This window comes from Lissotriton vulgaris, chromosome 6, assembly GCF_964263255.1.
Source record: "Lissotriton vulgaris chromosome 6, aLisVul1.2, whole genome shotgun sequence".
Taxonomy (NCBI): Eukaryota; Metazoa; Chordata; class Amphibia; order Caudata; family Salamandridae; genus Lissotriton; species Lissotriton vulgaris.
Genome location: NC_141694.1, coordinates 131,989,002 through 132,015,261, shown reverse-complemented (window position 1 = coordinate 132,015,261; position 26,260 = coordinate 131,989,002). Strand labels below are relative to the sequence as shown.

The 26,260-nt window shown below is 44.0% G+C and overlaps 1 protein-coding gene across 1 annotated transcript in view; it reads right to left on the bottom strand.

Annotated features, from left to right (window-relative positions):
* DNAH14 (dynein axonemal heavy chain 14) overlaps positions 1–26,260 on the bottom strand; it is a 1,270,113-nt gene that overhangs the window by 549,819 nt on the left and 694,034 nt on the right. The window contains exons 44-47 of the mRNA XM_086926153.1: positions 20,423–20,539; positions 18,681–18,839; positions 16,039–16,171; positions 8,097–8,176 (exon numbers count right to left, since the gene is read on the bottom strand). Coding sequence (XP_086782279.1) covers positions 8,097–8,176; positions 16,039–16,171; positions 18,681–18,839; positions 20,423–20,539 — 489 coding nt within the window. The remainder of the gene's footprint in view (positions 1–8,096; positions 8,177–16,038; positions 16,172–18,680; positions 18,840–20,422; positions 20,540–26,260) is intronic.

The window sequence follows — 26,260 nt, the reverse complement described above, 5'->3', positions numbered from 1 at the left end:
AGATCGTATTTACTTGCTATTTCAGAAAAATACAAGAACTCCTTCTCAGCTGTAGAAAGCCATCCTTACAAGACACTATTATTATCTATAAGAGCATTGAAATGTCTATCATTACATCAAAAGCCCTTCAACAGGATCAGTCTATTAGCTCTTTCAAGTCAATCTCGAGTGATCCTGGAAATTCTGGTAATTCTGTTAATGTTTTTAGATCTTCTAAGCAACTTTTTAAAAAGTGAACACAATGTGTTTCAGGTGTGGTTCCCGATCACATCTTGGCAATCATCCCATGTGTCCTGCTTCAGGAAAAAGATGTGTTTCAAGCCAAAAAATTGGCAATTTCCAAAGTGTTTGCAAATCTGCCAAGAGACCTACCAGAGTCAATAGTATAGAGGTTACAGAATCTATTGAGGATTGTACACAACAATTTAATGATATGATTGTCTCAATTGAATGTAACTCGGTTTTCAATCCTCATCATGTTAAAGGCCCCCTAGGTGTTGCATTATTTGGAAGAATTAAAATTCCAATCATGGCAGATTCTGGTTCTCCAATAACTATTTTATCCGATGTAATGTGTTTTGAAAAGTGGCAGAATTCCATTACTTTGACAAAAACAGATGTTAATCCAAAAGCGTTTTGAGAATTTGATATAGAAATGTTAGAATATTTTAACTCAGGTTGGAATGTCTTGAAAGTTCAATATTCACAAAAGTTTATGTTGTTGTTAGGGGACGCAATATAGTTGGATGGCAGGATCTTGCCAGGATGGGTTTGCACCTTGTTCCTGGTTCTGATAATCCGATCGCACTTGGTGATCCCCCCCCCCAAGGTTATTCCCCAGCTGGAAGGTCAGAAAACGAATTGAACACATTAGATTGTATCAATGTCACAGATCATTTCACATGATGTCAAAAAGATTCTAGATTTATTTCCCAATTTATTCTCTGATAAACTGGGTACAGTCAAAGGGTTCCAACATCAGATAAAGTTGAAACCACATGCTCAACCCGTTGTACATAAAGTTTGCCCATTACCTCTCAGTGCTAGGGATGAACTCTAGTCTATGCTCAAAGAATTGTGTGATGGGGTTATTGCACCATGTAACCCTTCAGAATGAGTTTCTCCCATCGTCATTGTCCGGCAAAAATCTGGTGAGGTTAGGCTATGTGCAGACTTGCGCACTTTGAACAAAAACATCCTTATTGATTGTCACCCGCTCCCAAAAATTCATGAACTTCTTGCCAGCTTAGGGGGTGCCAAATATTTTTGCATAATAGATCTCTGCTCAGCTTATCACCAGATTCGCTTAACAGAGGATTTCCAAGATCTCACCACTTTTGTCACATCCTTTGGTGTCTACAAATATCTTAGGCTATCTTTTGGACTGGCCTCCGTGGCCAACGTCTTCCAAAAGATGATGGATAATCTTTTTCAGGATGTTCCAGGGGTTTCAACTTATCAAGATGATATTCTAGTCTTTGCCAATGACTAGGAAACACATTTAAAACACCTAACTTGTGTCCTAAGTAAATTAAATGATGCAGGTATGACTATCAGATCTGACAAATGTCAATTTGCCACAAAACAGTTAGACTATTTAGGTCATACCTTGTCTTCTCAAGGAATCAAGCCAAAGTTTATACTTGTCAAAGCCATTAGTCATGCTGTTCCTCCCAAGGTCAAAGATGCTCTTCGATCATTCTTAGGATTGGCAGAGTACTATGCCCGTTTTGTTAAAGGTTATGCTCAGACTGTGGAACCTTTGCGCGCCCTATTGTGCAAAGATTCAAATTTTCTTTGGTCTGATGAGGTTTTATTCTCATATGATCAAACCAAAAAACTAATTGTGGAAGCCCCTGCACTTCATGCTTTTCAAGATGATTCCACATGTTTCATTATGGTGGATGCCAGTCTCACAGGTTTGCGTGCAGTTCTTGGTCAGTGAGTTGCAGGAAAGGAACACACCATAGCTTTTTCATCAAGAATGCTTAAACCTGCAGAGACCCATTACAGTACACTTGAAAGCGAAGCACTTGCTTGCATCTCGGCAATTGAAAAGTTCAGGAATTACATTTTGGGGCGTGAGTTTGACCTATTTACTGACCATAAACCTCTTACACATTTACTTGATGGTGATGAACTTGGGAGAACATCTGCCAGATTGGTCAGGTTACTTTCAAAATTTCAAGAATTTCATTTTTCTATCAAACACATTTCTGGTGGAAGAAATTTCAGGGCTGATTGCCTTTCATGAATGGCGTTTCATGATGCTTCTGATATGGATGATGTTGAGGACACGGAGTGTGTTGTGGCGGCACTTGATGCCATCAAAGAGTGTCCTAATATTACTGAAAAAGTATGGTTAGAAGCTTATAGTAAGGATGATATTCTTAAACTGGTCATGCAATATAGAAAATAGGAAACTTTCAAATGAGTTAAAAGCTTTTTCCATGGTCGCTTCTGAACTCTCTTTGGTCAATATCATGGTTATGAGGCATGAATCTTTTGTTCCTCCATCAAGTTTAAGGGAGGATATCATTAAATGTGCACATCATGGTCATTTAAACATTTCAAAAACCTCGCAACTCATTAAGTTGTATTATTGGTGGCCGTCCTTGGAAGCCCAGGTCAAGTTTCATATTGATTCATGCTCAGAGTGCCTCTTATCAGACAAGAAGTGGAAAGTTACGAATACACCTTCACATCCTGTTCCATTACAAAGTAAACCATGGGAAAAAAAGTTGCAATAGATTTTTCAGGTCCTTATGATCTTTTATCTCATTGTTTAAATTATTTAATTTTGTTGATTGATTATCATTCCAAATGGATTTAACATATGTTTTGTGAATCACCCAGTTCCACTAATGCCATCAGATTTTTGAGGAAGGTGTTTGACATTGACATTGAAGGTTCACCCTCCATTGTTGTTAGTGACAATGGTAATCAATCAATTAATCAATCAATCAATCATAGCATTTGTAAAACGCACTACAAACCCGTGAGGGTCTCAAGGCGCTGGGGGGCAGGAGGGATGTTGCTATTGTTCGAAGAGCCAGGTCTTGAGGAGTCTCCTGAAGGTTAGAAGGTCTTTGGTCACTCTTCGGATGCGGGGATGGTGGCGAGGGCGTGGTCTGCGGAGCGGAGCTGGCTGGCGGGGGTGTAGAGGCTGAGTCGTCTGTTGAGGTACGCTGGTCTGGTGTCATGGAGTGCCTTGTGTGCGTGGGTGAGGAGTTTGAAGGTTATCCTCTTGTTGATGGGGAGCCAGTGCAGGTCTTTCAGGTTGGGCGTGATGTGGCTGCGGTGGGGGATGTCCAGGATCAGGCGGGCGGAGGCGTTCTGGATGCGTTGGAGTCATTTCAGGAGTTTGGCAGGGGCTCCTGCATAGAGTGCGTTGCCGTAGTCCAGTCTGCTGCTGATGAGGGCTTGGATGATCGTCCTTCTAGTTTCCGTGGGGATCCACTTGAATATCCTGCAAAGCTTGCGGAGGGTGTTGAAGCAGCAGGAGGAGATGGCGTTGAGCTGCTTTGTCTAGGAGAGTGTGGCCTTGAGGATGACCCCTAGGTTTCGTGCGTGGTTGGCGGGTGCGAGGGGTGCTCCTAGTGCTGTCGGCCACCAGGAGTCGTCCCAGGCCGAGGATGAGGACATCTGTCTTGTCCGAGTTCTGCTGCAGTCGACTATTCCTCATCCAGTCAGCGACTGCCTTCATTCCTTCGTGGAGGTTGGTTTTGGCGGTGTGGGGGTCCTTGGTGAGCGAGAAGATCAGCTGGGTGTCGTCGGCGTAGGAGATGATATTTAGGTCGTGCTGTTGGGCGGCGTGGGCGAGTGGTGCAATGTAGACATTGAACAACTTTGGGCTGAGAGATGAGCCTTGGGGTACGCTGCAGACGATATGGGTGGCTTCGGAGCGAAAGGGGGGAGGTGGACGCTCTGGATTCTCCCGTTGAGGAAGGAGGTGGTCCAGTCCAGGGCCTTCTCTTGGATTCCGGCATCGTGGAGGCGTGCTCTTAGTGTGCGGTGGCAGACTGTGTCGAAAGCGGCTGCCAGGCCCAGGAGGATGAGGGCCACGGTTTCTCCGTTGTCAAGCATGATCCTGATGTCGTCGGTGGCGGTGATGAGGGCAGTTTCCGTGCTGTGGTTGCTGCAGAACCCTGACTGGGATGGGTCTAGGATGTTGTTCTCTTCGAGGAAGCTGGTCAGTTGTTTGCTGACGGCCTTTTTGATGACCTTCGCCGGGAACGGTGGAAGTGAGATGGGTCAGAAGTTCTTCAGGTCCTTCGGGTCCACCTTGGGTTTCTTAAGTAAGGCGTTGATCTCTGCGTGCTTCCAGATCTCTGGGAAGGTCGCTGTCTCGAAGGAGATGTTGATGGTTTTCCGGAGGTGGGGTGCGATTGTGCTGCTGGCTTTGTTGAAAATGTGGTGTGGGCAGGGGTCTTCTGGGGATCCGGAGTGGACGGTGTTCATGATCTTGATGGTGTCGTCGGCGTTGATGTTGGTCCAAGCGATCAGGCGGTTGGTGCGAGTGGTGGTCGTGGGACCTGGGGTGTCGGCTGTTGCCGGGGTAGTGACGGCATCAAAGCGGTCGTGGATGTCTGCGATCTCACGATGGAAGAAGGTGGCCAGCGAGTCGCACAGGTTTTGTGACGGTGGGATGTCGTTGGTGTTGGAGCTAGGGTTGGAGAGTTCCTTCACGATGCTGAAGAGCTCTTTGCTGTTGTGTGTGTTGTTGTCTAGGCGATCTCTGAAGGCGGTCCTTTTAGCAGATCTGATGAGTTGGTGGTGTCGGCAGGTTGCGTTCCTGTGGGCTGTGTAGCTTTCCTGTGTTCTTTCGCGGGTCCAGTTTTTTTCTAGTTTCTGCAGGTTCGGTTGGAGGCCTGGAGGTCTTCGGTGAACCAGCTGGCTCTCTTGATGGTGTGGGTGTTGGGGGGGGTTTCTTGAGCGGGGCGAGGGTGTTGGCGACGTCGTTGATCCATTGTTTGAGGTTGCGGGCTGCAGTGTCCGGGTCGGTTGGGTCTGCGGAAGGGCTCTGGGCGAGGGCGGTGGTTATCTGGTCCTCGTTGGTATTGCCCCAGCTGCAGGGAGGCATCTGCTGGGTGCAGTGGTGTGTGGTGGGTTTCCGGAAGGTGAAGTTAATGCAGCAGTGGTCCGTCCAGTGGAGTTCGGTGGTGCGGTCGAAGAAGACATGGGTGCTCGCTGAGAAGATGGGGTCAAGCGCATGGCCGGCGGAGTGTGTGGGTGCTGTGACGAGTTGTCTAAGTCCGAGGATGTCGATTAGGGCAGAGGAGTTGGCGTAGTTGTTGTTCTTGAGGTGGAAGTTCAGGTCCCCGAGGAGGATGTAATCTGTGGAGGCGAGGGCTTGTGTGCTGATGAGGTCGGTGATTGAGTCGCTGAACTGTGGTCGGGGTCCAGGGGATCTGTAGATGAGGGTGCCTCTGAGGGTGGTGTTGGGGTCAGTGTAGATCTGGAAGTGCAGGTGTTTGGCGGTGCAGAGGGTGTCGTCGGCGTGTGTCGAGATTTTGAGAGTGTTTCTGTAGACGATTGCAATTCCTCCTCCTATTCCGTTAGTGCGGTCCTTGCGGGTGATCTTGTAGCTTTCCGGGATGGCTATGGCGATGTCAGGTGCCGAGGAAAGGGTCAACCAGGTCTCCGTCAGGAAGGCGACGTCTGGCGCATTGGTGTTGAGTAGGTCCCAGAGTTCGGCGGAGCGGGTGTTGAGCAGGATACATCTGAGGAAGTTGGTTTCCATGTTGGTCGGGTTGGCGGGCCATATGCTGGTGAAGCTGCAGTTTCGGCAGGAAAAGGGTCCTAGGGTGCATTTCGGGGTGGCCTGGCAGCAGGTGCCAGATCGTCTGGCATTGAGTGCGTGGAGAGTGGTGGGGTCATTGCGTAGGCGGGCGTTGTGGTGTGTGCGGGGGCCAGGGTTCCTGGTGCTGGGCGCGGTCCAGGCACGGACAGGCGCAGACGGGCTTGCCTTAGGCGCGCCTTCGGCACGGCCGCACAGCGTCCGGCATATATGGGGAGGTGGGAGAGAGGAGCAGCTGGGAGGCGGGAGGTGGAGCAGCGAATGGGCAGTGGGCAGTCAGGGGGGCCGAGCCGCAGGGGGTACAGCGGCGGGGGAACGAGTGTCACAGAAAGCAAAATGGGGCACAAAAGGGGGTAAACAGGGTCGCAGAAGGCAAAAACGGGGCACAAGAGAGGGGAAAAAATGGTACACATTTCATTTCTCAGAAATTCTCAGCATTTCTAGCAGACAAAGATGTCACCCATTACAAGGTTGCTTTATACTCACCATCATCTAATAGATTGGTAGAAAGGCTAACAGATTGGTCAAGGATGCCATTCAAGCAGTTCTTTCATCAGGTAAAGATGTTCAGGATTTATTGATGAGAAGTTATGGTCGTTTAACAATTTCCCACATTGCCCCATGGGTCTTCCTCCTTTTTCATTGTTGAGAGGTAGAAAGATTCACACTACGTTGTGCTCCAATTGGTTGCAAAGTAAGCAAATCAAGAGTACACATAATGATAAAAATCTTTCAGCTCGAGTTCCAGAAAAACAAGCTCATATAAAAGATGTACATGATCAAAAGAAGGTTTTTAATATTTCTGATTTGAGGATCAGTGATTGGGTTCTCTTGTCTAGATTTTCTTCTCCTGTGCAGGTCATAAATGTGAGCAAAAGTTCAGCATTCCTTGGTTATAAAGGATGGTGGAACAAAAGATCACTTGTCCGCCTTTCTGATTCACAGGTTTCCTCTTTACTCAACTTATCCAAGTAGCAGTTGGAACAATCTGATTGAAATACCTGGTTACATGATTCTTCATCTGTTGCTTCTTCGTTTGTTTCTCAGAAGGAAACTGGTGAGTCTACTAGTGGACAATTGCATAATGAGCTTCCTCAAGAAGGACAATTGCATAATGAGCTTCCTCAAGAAGGACAATTGCATATTGAGGTTCCTAGTGATATTACTGGACATATGTCTACTTCCCCTGTTGTTTTGGGTACTCACTCAAGAAGATTGCCTGCTAGACTTAATGACGTTGTTTTGTCTTGAAAATGTTAATTAGTTTTTCTGTATTTTTTTAGCTCTCATTTCCCTTTTGTTTGTTAGAAAGAGAGAAGTTGTTGTATGCTGCACATTAATGTTAGACGCTCTTGTGCTGGTTGCGCGAGAGTGTCTCTCGCAGCTCATGTGTTCTTTCAAATGTAGTTCCACAGTCGGGCCTCGAACGATGCGTGCCAGGATTCTGCCAACTTTGATCAGTTGGTGAAGATCCTGGTACGCAGCGGGAGCACCTGGCTGTGGGTGCTTTAATTGAGAATAAATACTCTTACCTCACGACCAGGCCTGGACTGGCCGTTGCGGGCACCGGGCAATCCCCCGGTGCGCCGCAAGGGTGGGGGCCGGTTTTGAGCCCATGGGGGCTGTTTTTGTTACAGGGCCGGTTTTGCTTCCCAGTCCGGCCCTACTCACGACTTCTTTGAAAGAGTATTACTTCAGTGCCCCACTATATTCACAATCATTTCTCTGCTTTCCATTGAGCAGACTCATCTGCTTTCTGATTTAACCCCCCTCTCGTGTCCCTGAGATAAGTCTGACATAAGATGTTTATCTCTCATTTTGTTATATATTTTAGTCATGGGGGTCTCTCTGCCTCACACGTTTTCCCCCTAGAGTTTTTGCTCTTTTAACCTATATCTCAGCTCTGTCCTAGCTACTTGAACATCTCATCATTCATTCAACAGCAACTTCTATTACCCGATCCTCTCACCTCAAACAATACTTAGGCATACGACTCTCACATCGGCCTGTGTCAGTGTGTCTCACACTTCTTCATCCATCACACTGCTAAAAGTTGTGTTCGATAACCCGATAACTCAAAGTTGTTTTTTTAAAGCGCTTCAGCGCCCCATATAGGTGTAATGAGCTTGATTTAAAATTTGCAATACAAAACAATACCTGTGTATACCTCTCACACCCATTACCAACTATTCCACCTCAAATGCCTGCAGCTGGTTGGTTTTTAGCAGCATTTTTGAGAAGCTTTTACATGTCTACTATACCAATTTGATTGGACCTGTGAAATTGAAAGCCATACCTGTATCTCCCGTGTGTGGTCTGACTGTGCTGTCATCACCTGTTAGGTTGACTGCTAAGGAACTAAGGCTTTGTAGCAGACTGTGAAACAATACAAAAATAATATGGGCATTAATTCAAGTAATTATTGATTTATTCTCTATATAGCTTTTATGTAGATATGAATCAACTCAAGCTCCCTTTTCATTTGTATGATTTCATTATGTGCTTTTCTTGCTTTCCTTCCTTTTATGGTTTCCTTTTGAAAGTTACGACTATGAAATTCATTACATTCACCTCTCCACTCTCAGGTACGGTGTTTTAAAACTGCTTTGTATTTTTTACTGTCTCCTTCTTTTAACAAATTATATTCAAAAACAGCATTCTGCATTTGCAATTGTAGTGTTCATCCAACGGGCACTCTACACATAACACAGCCACATCTGTACTAGTGCTGTTATGTACACAAAAATCATCTGATTAAGAATAAAACAATTGAGCACTGCAGGCGATTTATTTCAAGATGAGGTGGTCAAACAATGGGACATGCTACAATCAGATACATTGAATGCCCCCATGCTAGCTAAATTTCATTTCTTCCACGCGAGACATGCACTCCGTGCAATACTGGGGGAGGATATGGGTGAACGACAGGAATACACACTACTAACTTATTTATTATGTGCTAGCTCCCCAGTTCACATGATATCGATACTCTACACTTTTTCTAACGCAGTCACTGGTGCCATTGAACATTAGGGTGTTACAGGAGTGGCGCGCAGAGTTGCAGATGGACATTATGGATGAACAATGGTCATATTGCTGCTCTAGCATGAAAAACATATCACAAAATGGCAAACACGGCATAACACACTTTAAATACCTGCAAAGAGTTTACTACACCCCAGCGAGATTATAGAAGTATGGCCTCAGGGATAATAGATAGCAAGGTGCGGGATAGTGAATGCAAATTTCACACATCTCGCTTGGAGCTGTCCTGCGATACATAGATTTTGGGTGGCAGTACATGCTGCGCTACAAGACATGCACAAAACACAGTTGATGGACAGAATGCAGAATAATGTCTTACATTCACCCCAGTACAGTTCATCGTTTTTTTGCACTCCACACCACCCCAGTTCAGACATGGCCATATGCAAGTCAGCCTGACCCTGTGACTCATGGGAACAGTCCAGCCCGAACTACCAAGCCATGTCTTTCCTAGACCGGAATCAAGCATCCTATCAGCCTTCTTCAGCCTGGATAGCTTGACTCCAGTGATGTGGAGAGCCTGGGACTCACGTCTGAGCATACCCAGCCCACTCGGGGTGAAAATTGCAAAAAACACAGTTGATGGACAGAATGCAGAACAATGTCTTACATTCACCCCAGTGATAGCCAGAAACCCGTCTTTGGATGCTTGATTCCGGGCTAGGAAAGACATGGCTTTGTAGTTCGGGCTGGACTGTTCCCATGAGGCACAGGGTCAAGGTTGATTTGCATATAGCAATTGTCTGACCTAGGGTGGTGTGGAGTGCAAAAAAACGATGGATTTAGGCCCAGATCTTTGTTCTGGGGTGAATGTAAGACATTGTTCTGCATTCTGTCCATCAACTGTGTTTTTTGCGCTACAAGACATGGCAGGGGAAAGTCTGAACTTTTCTCTCTTGGAAGCTTTGTTAGGTTATACTAAAGGATACCCCAAGGCCGTGAGGAAGCTATTATCACTAGGTATATTGTTAGCCAAACGCAAAATTGCATTGCGTTGGATGGAAGGCCCAACCCCCACAGTGGCGGAATGGTGTTCAGACTTATTGTAGCATACAATCTGAAAAGGTCAATGCTCTTAAGCCCGCACGTTGCAAACCAAAAAAAACGGTGATGAGGATAACAGTGTGCTTTTACCCAATAGGAATGATCGCAGTGGGGAAAAGCACATGAGTTTCTACTGTCACTACCGGTGAGGCAATATTGAGGAGTTTGATGAGGCTTGAGCCATAGAAAATGGCAGTTTACACAACACTGTATGCAGTGATTACCAGGGTAATGTGAGTAAACTGATCCAGTGTTACTGCAACAGGTCTGTTTATTTTTAGGAAAATAGAGATAAATAAAAACAGCTTCTTTCACCTGAATAAACTGAGGACCTTGACATATCAATAAGAAAGGACAAGGTTCAACCATGGCCTAACAGCCCTCTTCCGAGGGCTGTACTGTTTGTTAGAGACCTTGAGCCCGAGTTATAGGCCCAAGCCTCAGGCGAGGGCCTATAAAGAGGGTGAGGGCCTTTAACAACTGGTGTAGCCGAAGGTGGGAAGGGCTATAAGACTATTAGAACATTTCATCCACTGAGTAGAATGTTCTACTTTACAAAGGGAGGAACAGAAAGACATACATTGGAATGTTAGAGCAGAAGGCTTCTACCAGCCATTATAAGCTTGGGTCACTCCATTGTCTTCAATGGACCTCTCAACATTCCAATGTACTAATTTCAATCAGAACCCTCTAAGGGGTGATACCGAATAGTCCTATGCCTTCTTCATATGGGTTCTATGCCTTCTTCTCTAAAATCCACTAACAAAGATGCCCAATAACCTATTCAGCCATTTCATAGATTCAAAGTTAATATCACACAGGAATGGAAGCATTGGCATCAGACATCCTTAATCAGGAGAAATACCCAGATGCAATTGGACTGAATTAGCCCATCTCCTTTCTTAAAGTTGATTTCAAGGTTTTTATAATAATTCTTGCACATGAGATTATACTCTAGTACGGCACAGATGGTTATCCTCATTCAGACTGGTCTTGTTCGGGGGAGGTGCCCAAACCACATGCGCCACATCTACCAACATTTCCACAACAGGAATTGATGCAATGTAGAAAGCAGACATCATTTTTTTTAATTAACTGTATTTATTTGTTTTGAAAAACAGTTAATGCAGGTGTACATTCCGAAGTAAGCCTTTATGGATAGCATAGAGATAGACAAATTATGTACAATTCCGGTCATTGGACATTACCAAAACAATCCCATGTGGGTTCCTCCCACTCCCATCATCCAACTTATCCCTTACCCCTTCAAAACTCAGTCAATAACTACCCCCAGATGTACTACAAGGACTCGCCTGTGTCTCCTCGACGAGACGACAATGGCAGAGTTCCCGCTATGCTCTTAAATCCTCCTCTAATTTCTCATCTACATGACACCTTTTCATGTGTACCTCATCCGCTAGCGTCCATTGAAGTGCATCTCTCAGCCATGCCGTGACCTCAGACGACTGCATTCTCATCCAGACAATCGCAATTCTATGCCGCAAGCACTACTAGTAATTGCTGGAGCTAATAGGCCATCTTGCTTTGTTTTTGGGGTTTGAGTATTAACCCTAGCAAACAATAAGTTGGCGTCAATTGTACATGACGGCTAGCACTTCTACTGACCCTCTCTCCTACGCCTGTCCAAAAGATTTGCACCTTGTGACATTCCCAGGCCATATGCAGGAAATTAGCCTCCTCCTTGTGACGCCTTGGGCAGGAGTTGGGTTTATCTGGAGCCATGCGATGTATTCTCTTCGGGGTCATGCACGTACAATGTGCATAGTTATAGTGAATAAGCCAGAAGTGGGCATTACATGAGATCTTGTGTATGAGAGCGCTCACGGTATTCCACTCCCCATCTCCCAGAGGCACCTCTAGGTCTGCGTTCCATGCAGCGAACGCCCTTGGGAGAGGGTCATTCGCATCTGCCCTCATGGTCTTATACAACAGAGACATAAGGTGCCTGCCAGCTCTGCATGTTAGCAGTATTTCTACTGTCTGGTGTGGTGGGATCGAGGGTAGTGTGGGCCATATCTCTTTGAATGGGTTGGACAATACAGAGTATTGTAGTTATTTTCCCTGTCCCAGCCCGAAATTCCCACATGCCTGTTCAAACGTGATAACACTCTTGCCTGGGTAGAGGTCCGCGGGCATGCTACATCCCCCCTTTCTGCCGAGCCCGATAGGACATGTTGGCTATCATACTCCTGACCCTGCCCGGTGCGAGAGCCCACACCGACAGGTTCCAGTGGAATGGAGCACGGATGTATGACATTACAACGCATGCTTAACCACGCATGCTTTTACAACGTAAGTATTACAACGCAAACCTTTACAACGCATAGTGCTTTGGGGTGCTGGATAGTGAATAGTTTAATTTACTATTCCAACTCCAGTCCCCGTGGACACTAGGGAAGGTGTTGGATAGTAAATTAAATCTATTCCCTATCCTAGAGCGCCCGCCAGCGCAATGCGTTGTAATGGTTTGCGTTGTAATAGTTGTGTCCTAAAGGCACTGCGTGGTAAAAGTTGCGTTGTAAAGGATGTTTCCCATGGAGCACGCTTCAGGATTCACTCCACAAAGGTTTGTCAGGTGCGTGCGGACTGCAATACCACGTATGGCACGATGCCAGATACTTCCGCTCCCTCCAGAAGCAGTGATTGAAGAGTGGCAGACGGTACCCTATCGTGGAGCAACCTTTTCTCCCAATTGTCCCCCTCATCAAGCCACCTAGCATCATGTTGTACCTGTGCTGCATAGTAATAAAGTCTGTGCCTCAAGTCCGCCGCCCTCGTAGGTTCAATTCAGTGTGGCAAGTGCCACTCTGCTTCAGCTGCTTGCCCAATATAGGTCTATTAGTATGGAGTCCAGAGTTCTAAATATCCGCCTGGGTATGGGACACAGGGCATTCTGTAACATGTACAGGCAGCGGGGTAGCACCACCATTTTAGCTATCGCCAATCTAACCATTAAGGAAAGAGGAAGAGTGTTCCAGAAGCTCACTGATCGTTTCAACGCATCAATCGCCTTGTAGACGTTGAGCTGCAGTATCTGTGCATCCTCCGCTGCCACCTGAATGCCCAAGTACCGAAAATGCTCCGTCTCCCACCGTAAGCCCAGTTGAGGAAGAGCGTCCAGGGGAAGTCCCGCCAGTTGAGCCAGGGGAAAGATAAATGATTTGTGCTTATTTAGTCATAACCTTGAACATCCGCCAAACTCCTCTATCACCTGAAGGAGTTTTGGGACCGCCTCCTGGGGCGATGAAATATAGAATAAAGCATCATCTGAATATAAAGATATGATAGGCGAGGTCCAACCCGTGCTGATGCCCCAATGTCCCAGACCTCTGCACCCCTAGATCGCGAGCGGCTCTATCGCCAAAGGGAACAATATGGGGGGAGCGGACACCCTTGGCCTATCTACCTCCCCAAGAGAAACTCACCCGATCTGCCATGTCCCACCCAGACCCTAGCACTGGGCGCAGTGTATAGTATCTGCACCCAGCGACTGAACTGCGGGCCAAAGCCAGCAACTTTTAGCACTTCCAATAGGTACCCCGAGCCCACTGAATCAAATGCCTTATCTAAGTCAATGGAGACCAGGGCCAGCTCCTCGTAACGGTGCCAGAAAGCAGACCTCATTACATGGTTTACCATGGAGCAGATAAGGAGTAATAGAAAACCTCAGACATGAAACTAAATGAACAAGGTTTTGAAATATTTAGTGGGATGGTGGGCACAAATGCAGCAACTGATGCCTAAGTTTTGCACAAACTCGCTAGAGTTCCCAAAGTTATGGTATAACTTGCTCATCATTCCATTTTATGAAAAGGTGAAAATTGAAAACCAAAATTCATACTGACCAAAAAGTTTGATTGATGCTCAGGTGAAAATATACCCAAACATCTTACTGCATGGGATGGCCTCCAAAGGAGGATTCTGGGGCAGCCTGCCCGTAAACTACCAAGTATTTACACTGAATCGCCTTATAGCAAAATATGTAGAGTAAAGTAAGAGCTTTGCTGCGTAGATGAAGTATGCATCTGTATTCGGCAGAGGAAGGCTTTCAGGCCAAACTAGCCGTCAGCTCGCTCAACCATTACTTGACCTTCCTGAAACAACAACTATGGAGATACAACATTGCATCTGTGATATCAACACCAATTCTCTGAAAAAAATACAACAAATTGATTTAAGCTGTGGTGCCATTTAGTCCTGCTACTGCACAGCATTTACATCAACGACGTCCAAGATGTTCTCAACGTTCATCAGAGGATATGCCTAGGATCGGCAACAGAAGATTGAACATATTGCTCTGCACATTTGATATTCTGAATCTTATCCATATTCTTAGCAAGAACTGCAAAAGCTCTCTAGAAACTGCTCAACTCAATAGCTGCCTAATGTACGGGCAATCAAATTCAACTAAACTAGGGCAAATACAACTTTCCTGTAACCATGAAATTGAAACAGTGATCAGCTTTCCTTTTATGTGGCTCTGATCTGCCATTCCCCTGAGCACGTACATGCTCCTGTGAAAGGCATTACAATCCTCACCCACTGTTTCAATGCAAACTCAGTGGAACGCATCCCCAGAATCCTGTAGGAAAAGGCTGACCACTATCATCCTATCCATTGCAGACTCTCAAGAACTCTGGGAGTGAAACAGAGAGGGCCGTTGAAGATACTTCACTTTTCTCATGCATATTAATCGCACAGGCTAATTGTTCACTGAGTAACTGCGATCATGAGTAAGGCAAAGTCGCCCATAGGAATTCAGGAAAGAGTAACGCAGCAAAAACTTACCATCTAATGGATGAATGCTGGCAGGAGTGCCTCATTACAAAGCATACCTCAAAGAAAGGTACGTTTATGGAGGAAGAAGCCCAAAAAATCTGTGCTGCAGAAGAAGGTTTTGCTGGCCCATGTCAACGGGCTGAACATACACCAAACAAATTAACTTCTGATGAACAATTATCAAGCTTGATCATGTGATAAATGGGGGGAAGAGACAAACCCAAGTCTCTTTGTGCAGTCCCCTCACTTGTCTGACACCTGATAATTTATGGTTCGAAAAATGACAAAGGCATCTTGTGTCATGTGATTTTCTACTTTTACTTTATATTTCACTCTTTGCTCTTTTAATCTTGTATGTAAAGGTAAACAACTGACCAAATACAAATTCAAATCTGAAATTTGAGTTTGAGAGATAGATGCTAAATATTGGTGATAACGATGAACAGTCTAACAAAAAGTGTAATCGCCCTCTTATTCTGCATTGGGAAGGACTGGACCATCTGCGACTTCTGTGTAATGGATTATTCTCAGTGCCACTCCTGATCACCAGAGTTGGAAGGCAGGGCTGTCTGTTTTGCCCCCTGCTTTTTGTCCAGACCATAAAGATGCTACATGTTAACAACCAGGGAAATAGGTATACAAAGAGCCATACAAACAGATTTATTCACTCCCCTCTACAGTTAGATGGCTTACTTAAGTACTCAAAATGCGAAGGCAGTCATGCCATAACTTAGGACTCTTTGGGCTCAAATAGTAATGGATTACATGGCTGGTGCAAGGATTGTTATCAACCTAGCAAAATTAATATTGTTGGCAGTTTGTGTATATCAATGGCAGGATTCTTCTCCTGATCATTTGTTTACTTTACTTTAGCATTGTCTTATGGGGCCAGTAACAAATAGGTAGCTTACAGATGCATTTATGTATGTGCGTATGTACACATGTGATATTTGTATAGTGCGAACCGAGCAAAAATGTAGCAGAAAGCTCTACGAGGTCCAAGACCATCATAAAGTCAACAAGCGACTAAAAAAAGGTAGCTGGATTCCGAAAAAATAAATGTACTGTTCATGCATGATGATATAGTGTTCTTTAAATGCATCACAACTCTTTTCTAAATTGGAGCAGCGTTGGGACAGCCCTGATGGATATGGGGATGTAGTTCCAGAATGTGGATGCATATATGGAAAAGGCTTGTTGCCTTGTGTTTCATTTTTCACACTTCTTAGTCTTAGTTCAAATGTGTTTTAAATGAGTGAAATAGGCAATAATTACATTTCCAGAAAACAACAGTAATAAAATAGCAAATAAATGTAGCTCTGATTAAATAAAAGCAGGCAAAATAATACCTTGTTTTCTTGACTTCATTATGCAAGAAGACATCTCCCAAAATTGTTCCAGGTTTTACAAGTAGCTCACCAGGCTTCTGTAGCCTTTTCAGCATGTTTTGAATTATTGTGGATTTTCCAACACCAGAATCCCCTTGAAATAATGAATAAACATGTTAGAGCCGCAAAGAGCATGCAAAAAAGATGGAAAGTTTTATTCTGTACTGCGCGACCTGCTTTGTTTTTGAATAGTTATGAACTCTGTTTGCACTTAGGCTCTCATATCAAGCAGGAAAGAAGTTCCTACAGTGCAATTCCAGTGAAAGCTTCAGTTTCCACCATTTGTACCAGGGATGGCGCAGAATTTACATGATGTGTCCCCTAAAAGCTGTAATAGGGTCTGAAAATAAGCGTGGGACAGTCAGTGGTTAATTTGTAAAAAAAATAAGTGCTGAGCTCTCGTCAGGAGGCAGCTTGCACCAGCCCATTTCTCCTGTTAGCGCCGCCTAAAACAGAACCAATTACTAACCATGAAAGTGTGGTGTAATGGCCAAAGCTGCCGACTGCTGAACTGGGTAGCCAGGTTTGAGTCTCAGAGTCCGCTCAACATGCTGTGATCATGGGCAAATCACTTAATCTCCCTATGCCTACCATAAATGAATGTGTCCTGAACTGGTGCTCATGAAAAGCACTGGTGTTCATGATTAAGTATAAGTGCTGAGCACTGACCACCTGCTCAAATTAACCACTGACCACAGTGGATTAAATTTGCCACAAATCACCAATATAAACTAAATTCACATGCAATGGGGAGGCTCTTGGTACCTTGACGAAACACCAACCTCTAAGCCAACCTGTATAAAAATATTCTACAACACAATGAAGTTCATGAAAGTTATGGTGAGCATCTAGAATTTATATGAAGCGAATCAGAGCAAGATGGCGCTTCTATTGAGGCATCGAAGTGAGCTGGGACAGGTGGGAAGATAAGGAGTGCACACTTATTTTATTCACCATATTTAGAGGGCCACTGACATCAATGCACTTTTTGTATGGAGAACAGGACATCCACCACTTTTTGGCAGATGCCCCGCATCAACCCAAATCTAAATAAGACCTTAGTCTGGGTTCTGCGCATGTCAACACAGATTTTTTTTTAATGGCAGAAATAACTCGGATTGCAGAAGAGAATCAAATGAATAAGTATGTGGAACATTGCAGGGCTTAATCTGTGGGAAAATAAGTGCCAGGGCCTCAGATATTTAGCAGGAGGCCACTGCAGCTTTTACCATCCTCTCTCCTTGTCATCGCTGTTAAATGCCAGTACCAGTGCTTCCTACTTACCATCACACTCCTATAAATGTGACAATGCAGACTATTCCTGGCCATCCACAGCTTAAGAATGGCCTGGAGGGACTGGTATATTTTTTGCATATATTTTACTATTTTAAATAGTCTGCTGATGTTTAAAAATAAAGCAAACACAAGGAGATGATGGACGGAGCGCAGGAAATTTTCAGACACTCACCCCCAGTCACAGATCTGAGTTGAATCCATCATCATTCTTTAGCTCACTTCACCACCTCAGTTCAGACTCGGCCATATGCAAATCAGTCTTGACCCTATGTTCATGGGAAAAGTTCAGTCCCAAAATGCCGTACCAGGTCTCCCTGAACCGGAAACAAGCATCCTGGGACAGGTTTCTGAGTAACACCCTTTATCAGCCAGGCTAGCTTGAATCCAGTGAGCAAGGGAACCACATCTGGGCATACCCTGCCAACGTAGGGCGAACAAAGCAAACACAATGAGATAATGGACGGAGCGCTGAAACTTTTCAGACACTCACCCCCAGACACAGGGTGAATGTATGATTTATTCATCATTCCGTCCATCATTTGTATGCATAGCACGATGTTTAAAAATAGACACCACGCAGTGGATTGTCATACATATGTGCCGGTATAAAAAACCTAAGTGCCGGTGTTGAGCAGCAGCAAAAACCGGCACAAATAAGCATTACATCATATTATACTTACTAAGTACATACCTGTGGCATTGGAAGTACAAAGACATACCTATGTTTCTATATCTCTTTGTACGTTTTTCCCCAAATACTGGCAGTAAATGCGGTACAAGGCCAAAATCTGGCTAGATGGTGTTTACAGTTTTTATTATGATTACCTTTAGTCTTCTTTTGAAACTGTGTATGTTGTTAAAAAAAAAAGTAAAGAAAAGAAAAGGAAGAAACAGAATATCTCCAACTGATGAGAAAGAGACATGTTGAGGTTGAATGAGCTTAAAATAAATTGTCATGTGCATTTCTACTAAATGCAGGAATACCACATCCCTGTTGTCCCTTTCATGGTAATTTCCCCAGGTCCAAGTGAGGTGAAATCTCCAGGTGAGAATGGTCTAAACATGGGAATTTCTGTGAGAAGAGGGTGTGATATTCCTGGTTCCTGCAGTATTTCCCTTTTTCTAAGTGGACTTCTGGGGCCAAACCGAGATTCCTATAGTATTGACACATACCAAATGTACAGATACCTTTAATTACACATGCACATTACTGATGTTCTATTCTTGTTCAACGTGATTGGACACCAAAATATTAAAATGCAACAACAAGAGCCACACACGATTCACAGCAGGAATAAACTTCTTACCTATAATTAACACTGGATGCTTATTGGTCAGAAGAAGACTTGACAAAAAGGTGTACCGCACTGTATCTATTGTGGGGATGAGATTCTGGAAAGAGGCCAGTTGTCTTTGATGATTGGCATTTTTCTTTGACATCAAGGATTCTGAAAAGGATGTGCTACCTAAATGAAAAAGGTAATTTTATGAGTAATTGACTCAAGAATAAGTGTCCTAGATTGTCAGCACTTTAGCAGTGAAGCCAACAACACTTCTTCTGGTCTTTATGACCCCATGAAAAGTGATTTACTCAGAACTTGATGACCGGACTGGGATTGGATATGACTAACATTTTTAGCCTCCATCATCTTTGTATCATTCACAACGTTGGTATTTGTTGGGTGTTAATACAAGGTTGAATCATGTACTGAGTATTTTAGGACTTCAATGTTTACATTTTTGGATCACTGCGGTCATTCCTGCCTAGAACATTAATGGATAGTGGGGTACTTTACATATTTGGGGGTAGTAGCGTACTTTACACTTACACTGTCTCTGAAAGCAGAGCTATTTTGTTCAACTGGGGACCGCAATTACTTAAAAAAACGTACTTTGTGATTACAAACTATACGCTCCCAAAGAAAAGATGTATTTGGTCTTAAAATTGTGATAGAATTCGGTCTTTAACTATCATGCCACTATACTTTTTTTTATATATTATATATATGTTATAATTTAATTTAATTTATTGGACGTATATGGCACTTCTTCCCCATAAAGTATTAAAGTGCTTTACAAAGACCAGAGGTGAACACCCTGTAGAAACTAACAACAGGAAATACCTAAACATTAGAACAAAGACTGAATGGATTATTTTCTGGAATCAGTGGGATGCAAGGTCCTTCAGGTAAATCATTTCCTGACTGATATGAGCATGGGTTGAATTCTTATGCTCAATAGAAGAGAGATGAGAAGGTGTGGTAACATCTGGCTCATTCCTCGGAAAGTCCTAAATTTAGGTGTTTTCAGTTAAAAATAATTTTAGCTCTTAAGTTCTTTTTTGCAACCAGAAGTATTGAGAACATTAACCAGAAAAGGGAGTCAGTCAGTTATATGGATTATAGACACAAAAGAAGAAACTAGATGACACTCACGCACATTTATTATTAACATTTTTACACCATATGCCTTTTATAGGAGGATGTGCATGATTTGCCACAGAGAAGAAACACTATAAGGTGGCACAGAAGTGGTTTCCTTAAGAAAGAGAATAACAAAAACATGGCCTTTGTGTGACATAATCTTGTAGAGCAGTGCTTGGTGGAATAAGAGTCACGAATCAACCTATGTAACACAACATTAATATATTAGGATTTGATAACAACTTTAGTAAATAAATTAGGTAAAGGCATCCTATTTGTTTCCTTAACATTCACTGTTGATTTGTACAGTAAAGTTGTGATACAACGCTCTGCTTCAATTACATTGTTTTATCTGTTCTTCTCAATGTCATCAGAGAATGGAATCTGGTCATTAGAGGGCATGAACCATTCCAAAGATGAGCCCTTCTTAGAGTAGAATGGCCAAGAGAGGAGAACATCCTAACTGGCAGGATGTTCCTCTAGCCTTGGTCTGCCATACACTAACAATAGTTTATGGTGCTCTAAATGGTGGCAAGTGATGCATCTTTACTGTATTTCCTCTTAGGGCTCACCCATCTCCTATTGGTACCATCTGCCGCAAATGGAAGAGATGATACTCAACATACCTTTCTCAATCAGAGACTTAGTAGATGGAACTAATTCCTCCCATGGTACAAAGTTTCCAGTTTGTAAATCCACAAAGTAGTCAAATATAGATTTGTCACCTGTTGGCATGTGGATACCTACCATAAATCAAAAACAGAAGGACAAAAAGGGAAAAAGACATGTTAGTGTAATATATTCAGGCATTTGCCCACGTGTCAAAGTATTACACAATGAGTAGAATACCTGAAAAGATGCATACAGCTTCACCGACCCACCAGACACCTACGCTCTGCCTCTCTCTCACTCAGACATACTCCCTGTGGCCACAAAAATGCTGGGGGCCGCTCATTCTCCTACATCGCTCCCAAGACATGGAACTACCTTCCTAAACACATCAGAGCCTCCTCCTCACTTCTTGAGTTCTGCAAGAAGCAAAAGACCCGGCTCGTCATAAAAGCACCTTGGGATCACATACCTACACAAGTGCCAGGATACCCTCTCAGGTGATTAGTACGCTATACAAATTGACATAAAATAACATAGCATAAAATGTGAGACTCATCAGTTTAGCAGCTGTTTCCTCCTATTGATACGAGTGAGCATACTACACACTTGTTATTATCACATATGCTGCAGAAAATAACAAAGCAGCCATGTTTCACCTCACTGAATTTCATATGCAGGCTCTTTTCCTGAGATACGGAATGCAAAGTGTGTGGGAAATAGGAATGCGACTCATCTGAAGTACCTCATTTGACGAAGTAGAACAGTTACTCATCAGAATAACCTCACTTGAAAAGGTGTTACACTACACTGTGGGAAGACTGGAAACTGTTTATGGGCCTGATTTAGATCTTGGCAGATGGGTCACAACAGTCAAGGATATCCTGTCTGCTGATATATAAATCCCATTATATCCTATAAGATTTATATTTCGGTGTGGGGATATCAGTCACCGTTGTGACGGCGTAACCCATCTGCCAAGATCTAAATCAGGCCCTAAGTCTGAATGCAAAGGACCATTGTACCTTGGTTTGGGCTGCACACACTGATTGGGGACCTGCCCTTTCACTTTAAAACCAAATGGTCATATAGAAAATTAACCAAAAATAATTTAATGGTGCTTCTTACTTTGTACATATAAGGGGAGTTGGAGTTTGTACCTGGCTTATGAAGGGAGAACAACTGTCTTGTCAAACATCTGAAGACAACCATTCCTCGAGGAAAAGAAGTGACCATGGTAGCTATTGCTTAAAATATTTCCTGGGGTCCTTCTCATACTTGGTATCAGAGGGGCTCCAGGATCCTGCAATCATGTCCTGACTCCATTGAGTTAACTTTGAGATGGTGAATCACTGCAGCTTGGAGTTGGGCCTGAAGGAGTAGGCCTGTGGGTGAGACGTCAGAATCCACATAAGCACTGCTGCTTCAAGAGTCTCTCAGTCGCTGACTGGTAGAAGATAGCATGGATGGATAAGTAGTAATGCTCCTGAAGCATCTCAGAGAATAATCTCACGCCAAGTGCCTCATTTAGATTTCAGTGGATCGGTTACTCTGTCACAACGTTGACGGATATCCCATCCACCGAGATACAAATCCTATAATATCGTATGGGATTTATATTTCAGCGGACGGGATATCTAACAACGTTGTGATGGAGTAACCTGTAAATCTAAATCAAGCTCCAAGTTAGCAGATTTCAGACATACCAGACAAGACCTCTGATGAACACTTAAGATTTGGAGGTTCCTTGGCTTGGCGCATGCACAACAGCCAAAAATACATCCTGCTCTAGCAATTGACTAGTTCTTTACTGGAAGTTAGGAAGTCAGAGTGACATCGAATGAAGGTAAAACTGTAGACTGCTACGTTTTTTGTATGAGGAAAAAGAATAAAATACATTTTTAAGCCCTACTGAACGGATTCCTTAAATTCTCACTTGAGAATGCCTAAACACCAAATAGAGATCTGGGACTTGATACACTCCCTGACTCCAGATATCTGTTTCATTACCGAAACCTGGTTAAAGCCCCACACGATATCCGCCATTTCCCTGGGAGTGCCAATGGGATACAAACTCCACCATTCAGATCGCCCTGAAAAAACAGGAGGCGGCATCGCTATTATCTACAAAGACTACCTCAAACTGGATATTCTAGATAAACAATGCTGCAAAGAAATGGAAATAATGGTCTATAGAATTACTTTCCCCAACAGAAAGACCAGCAAGGGAGCACTCATATCAGACCACCACTTACATGCCCCAGATTTTCTATATCTCTTTTAGAGATATTAGGCCCACACATACGAGCCAATGAGGACTTCCTTCTCCTTGGAGATTTTAACATACATACCGACCAACCTGAATCCACGGGGACCAAAAGTCTGTCTGTTGATTTGACAACCATTGGCCTCACACAAAAGAACCAGGGTCCCACACATGATGGTGGACACTGTATCGACCTGATATATACCAACTTTGACAATATATCTTGTCACGAACCTACCCAATTAGATTGGTCCGATCACTTTTTATTACAATTCACTATTTTTAAAGTCAATAAGGCTCCTATAAAAAATCCTCACCCCCTACTATGTGCAGACAGTGGCACAAACTTACACTGGAGGCATTACAAAAGGTATGGGAAAAACCCCATATCAAAGACACTGAGGAAGTAGAACATAGTTTAACTATGTTTCAGCAATCACTTACTGTAGCCATTGACAAAATTGCCCCTTTGAAAACTTTTAAACAATTCCCTGTGGCCAAACAGGAAAAATGGTACACCGAGGCTCTCAGAAAAGAGAAGCAAGAATGTAGGAGGATAGAGAAGAGATGGAGAAAATCACACTCAGAGGACAACAAGAAGGCATACCGTGCAGCCCAAACAAACTACTACAAACATATTAAAGCCGCCCGCAAAAACAACATTGCCCAACAGCTCACGGAAGCCGGCAATTCCCCTAAGGAACTTTATAGGATCCTGGAAACATTTGTTAAGCCCACGGCCTGTGTAAGTCCAGACGACTTCTCACAAAGTCTATGTGAAGAAGTCTCCCTATACTTCGAAAAAAAATAGAATCTATCTATGACAAAATTCTAGCATCTCAAACAGACAATGACACTCTGACTGTTCTCCCCCCCACTGAAAACACTAACCTCACGCTGACCACATTCCCTCCTATCAATAATGAAGAGCTGTCCACACTAATAACCCATGTAAAATCCGGGTCTCCGGATGACCTCATCCCTGTTAAAACCCTAACCTCCCTCAGCACCTTGTTAGGTCCACACATCCAAGATGTAATTAATCAGTCTCTGAAGAAGGGACATGTACCAACTGAATGGAAAAGAGCGGTGGTGAACCCCATCCGTAAGAACGCGGCTCTCCCCTGGACGGAGCTTTCCAACCTCCGGCCCATCTCCCTCCTACCATATTTCAGCAAGCTGGCAGAGAAACATGTCAACGCACATCTGTCTAATTACATCGAGGCAGCGGGCGGCCTAGACCACTCTCAATCTGGTTTTAGGCCCAACCATAGCACCGAATCAGCCCTCCTGTCAGTGACAGATAACATCAGGATGTCACTTGACAGGGGGAGCTCAGTGATTCTGGTGCTATTGGATTTGTCCGCTGCCTTCGACACGGTGTCGCACAAAATCCTTCTCGACCGCTTGAAGGGAGTGGGAGTAAAAGGGACCGCCCTTGCGTGGCTCGAAAGCTTTCTTGCAGACAGACAACAGGGTGTCAAACTAGGCTCCCATAAATCTATCTGCAGGAAGCTCACCAAGGGTGTGCCACAGGGCTCATGCCTGAGCCCCACGTTATTCAACGTATATGTGGCCCCCTTAGCGGAGATTATAAGATCTTACGGGTTCTCCCCAATCTCCTACGCTGATGACACCCAGCTGTTGTTTCCCTTCCAAACTATCACACCTGCAGTCATGCAATCCTTTCAAAATGGCATGAGAGCTGTGGCAGGTTGGATGGCCCAGAACTTCCTCCAATGCAACGTGACTAAAACCGAAGTCATGTTGTTTGGAGGGGCCACCCTGCTCTGGTCCCCGGATTGGTGGCCACTTGAGCTAGGACCTGTTCCTGCGCCCAAACAGACCATCAAAAACCTGGGAGTACGCCTGAACCAAACACTGATTCTAAAAGACCATGTCAGTCAAGTCACGGGAACGTGCTTCCGAATAATTGGTCTTCTACGGCGCATTTTCCCCTTCCTGCCAGACATCCACAGGAAAACGCTGGTACAGGCACTAGTTCTCGGGCGGGTAGACTATTGCAATGGTCTACTCATCTCTGCCAACCAAGAACAACTATGCAGACTGCAGGTGGTGCAGAACACCGCAGCAAGACTCATCTTGAATGCCACCCCCGTACCCCGTCACGCCCTCTCCTTTCCCACCTTCACTGGCTCCCAGTGCAACAACGGGTCAACTTCAAACTTTGCTGCATAATGCATAAGTGCATTTATGAGTCCGGTCCCAAATACTTAAAAGACATTTTTGTCCCATATTCTCCTGGACGTGCTTTGCGCTCCAGCAACACCATGCTGATGCATGTACCCAAAGTCACCAGAGCGAGACAGGGTGGCCGAGCACCCTCTCTCAAAGGCCCCTTGCTATGGAACTCCCTCCCACCACAATTGAGACAAGTCCCCAATCTTTTTTCTTTTAGGAAAAAACTAAAAACATACCTATTTACCCAAGACTAATTTTCTTCTGCTCCCTACACTGCCATCCCCTCAATAAGTTCTTCGACTCTTACAGAAGCTACGCGCAGAGATACCCCTTCGGGGCTGATTCAGGCGCGCTATAAGATTATAAATAAATAAATAAATAAATAAATTATTATTGTTTAATGTGGGGAGTGCTGAACCATTGTGCTTTTCAAAAACTGTAGACTGACCCTGGCCATCAATTTTGAGGTTTGAAAATCCAATAAGAGTTCAAGACTTTAGAGGACCAATACAGTTACTTAGACACACCTCCTAAGGTCGATGAGGAGTAGGTGGTTGCAGGAGTCACAAACATATATATGGAGTCCAAGTATATTATAAAGCTGCAGACAAAGGCCCCTATGGGTCTGAATAATGAAGAAGAAATGTGGGTTCATGTGGGCCGCTAAGAACCATAACTATCATCAGCAACCTCCCCTGAACTTTAAACTCAAAATTCCTTAGCTAACTGTTCTCCGATTAAAAAAGTGCTAAACTTCTGTCAAACCTGGGTTTCCCTAGCCCATTCAGGGCCTTATCTCGCCCAACAGTGGAATAGGTTTGTTTTTGAGTTAAAAAACGTCACCTTCATTCGCTCTTTCGATATAAATTCTATCCAAAGTAGCGAACTCTTTCATTAAACAGGAGGCTTCACATTGAATTACATATAATTAATTGTGCCCTGAAACACGGTGAATGTACATTTATATAGATGTCAATTTGATCAATTGTCAGGCACTAGAGGGTAAGGATACCTCCAAGATGGGCGCCGCTTTGTGAATATATGGCTTGTCCACTGTTTATTTTTATGTTTTCACTTGTAAATAATGCACAAGACATTTTCTATGTTGATTAACATGGTAATTGTTTGTTTGTTTATTTAAACTGGCATGAGTAAAGTTACAGTTGACACTGACGAAGGCAGAAACGCTGAAACACGTTTGTCAAACTGGCTGCAGAAGCGCGCAATAAACGATTTGAAACTGCTTGAACTTAACCCCGAATAATGGCTTTTTTGAGTGCACTCGAGTGAATTGGTTTGCCGTAAATTACAGACCAGAGTTGGGAATATATATATATATAGCGGCGAAATAGGAAAATAAAGAAGTTTTCACCACGTTGTTGTCGTC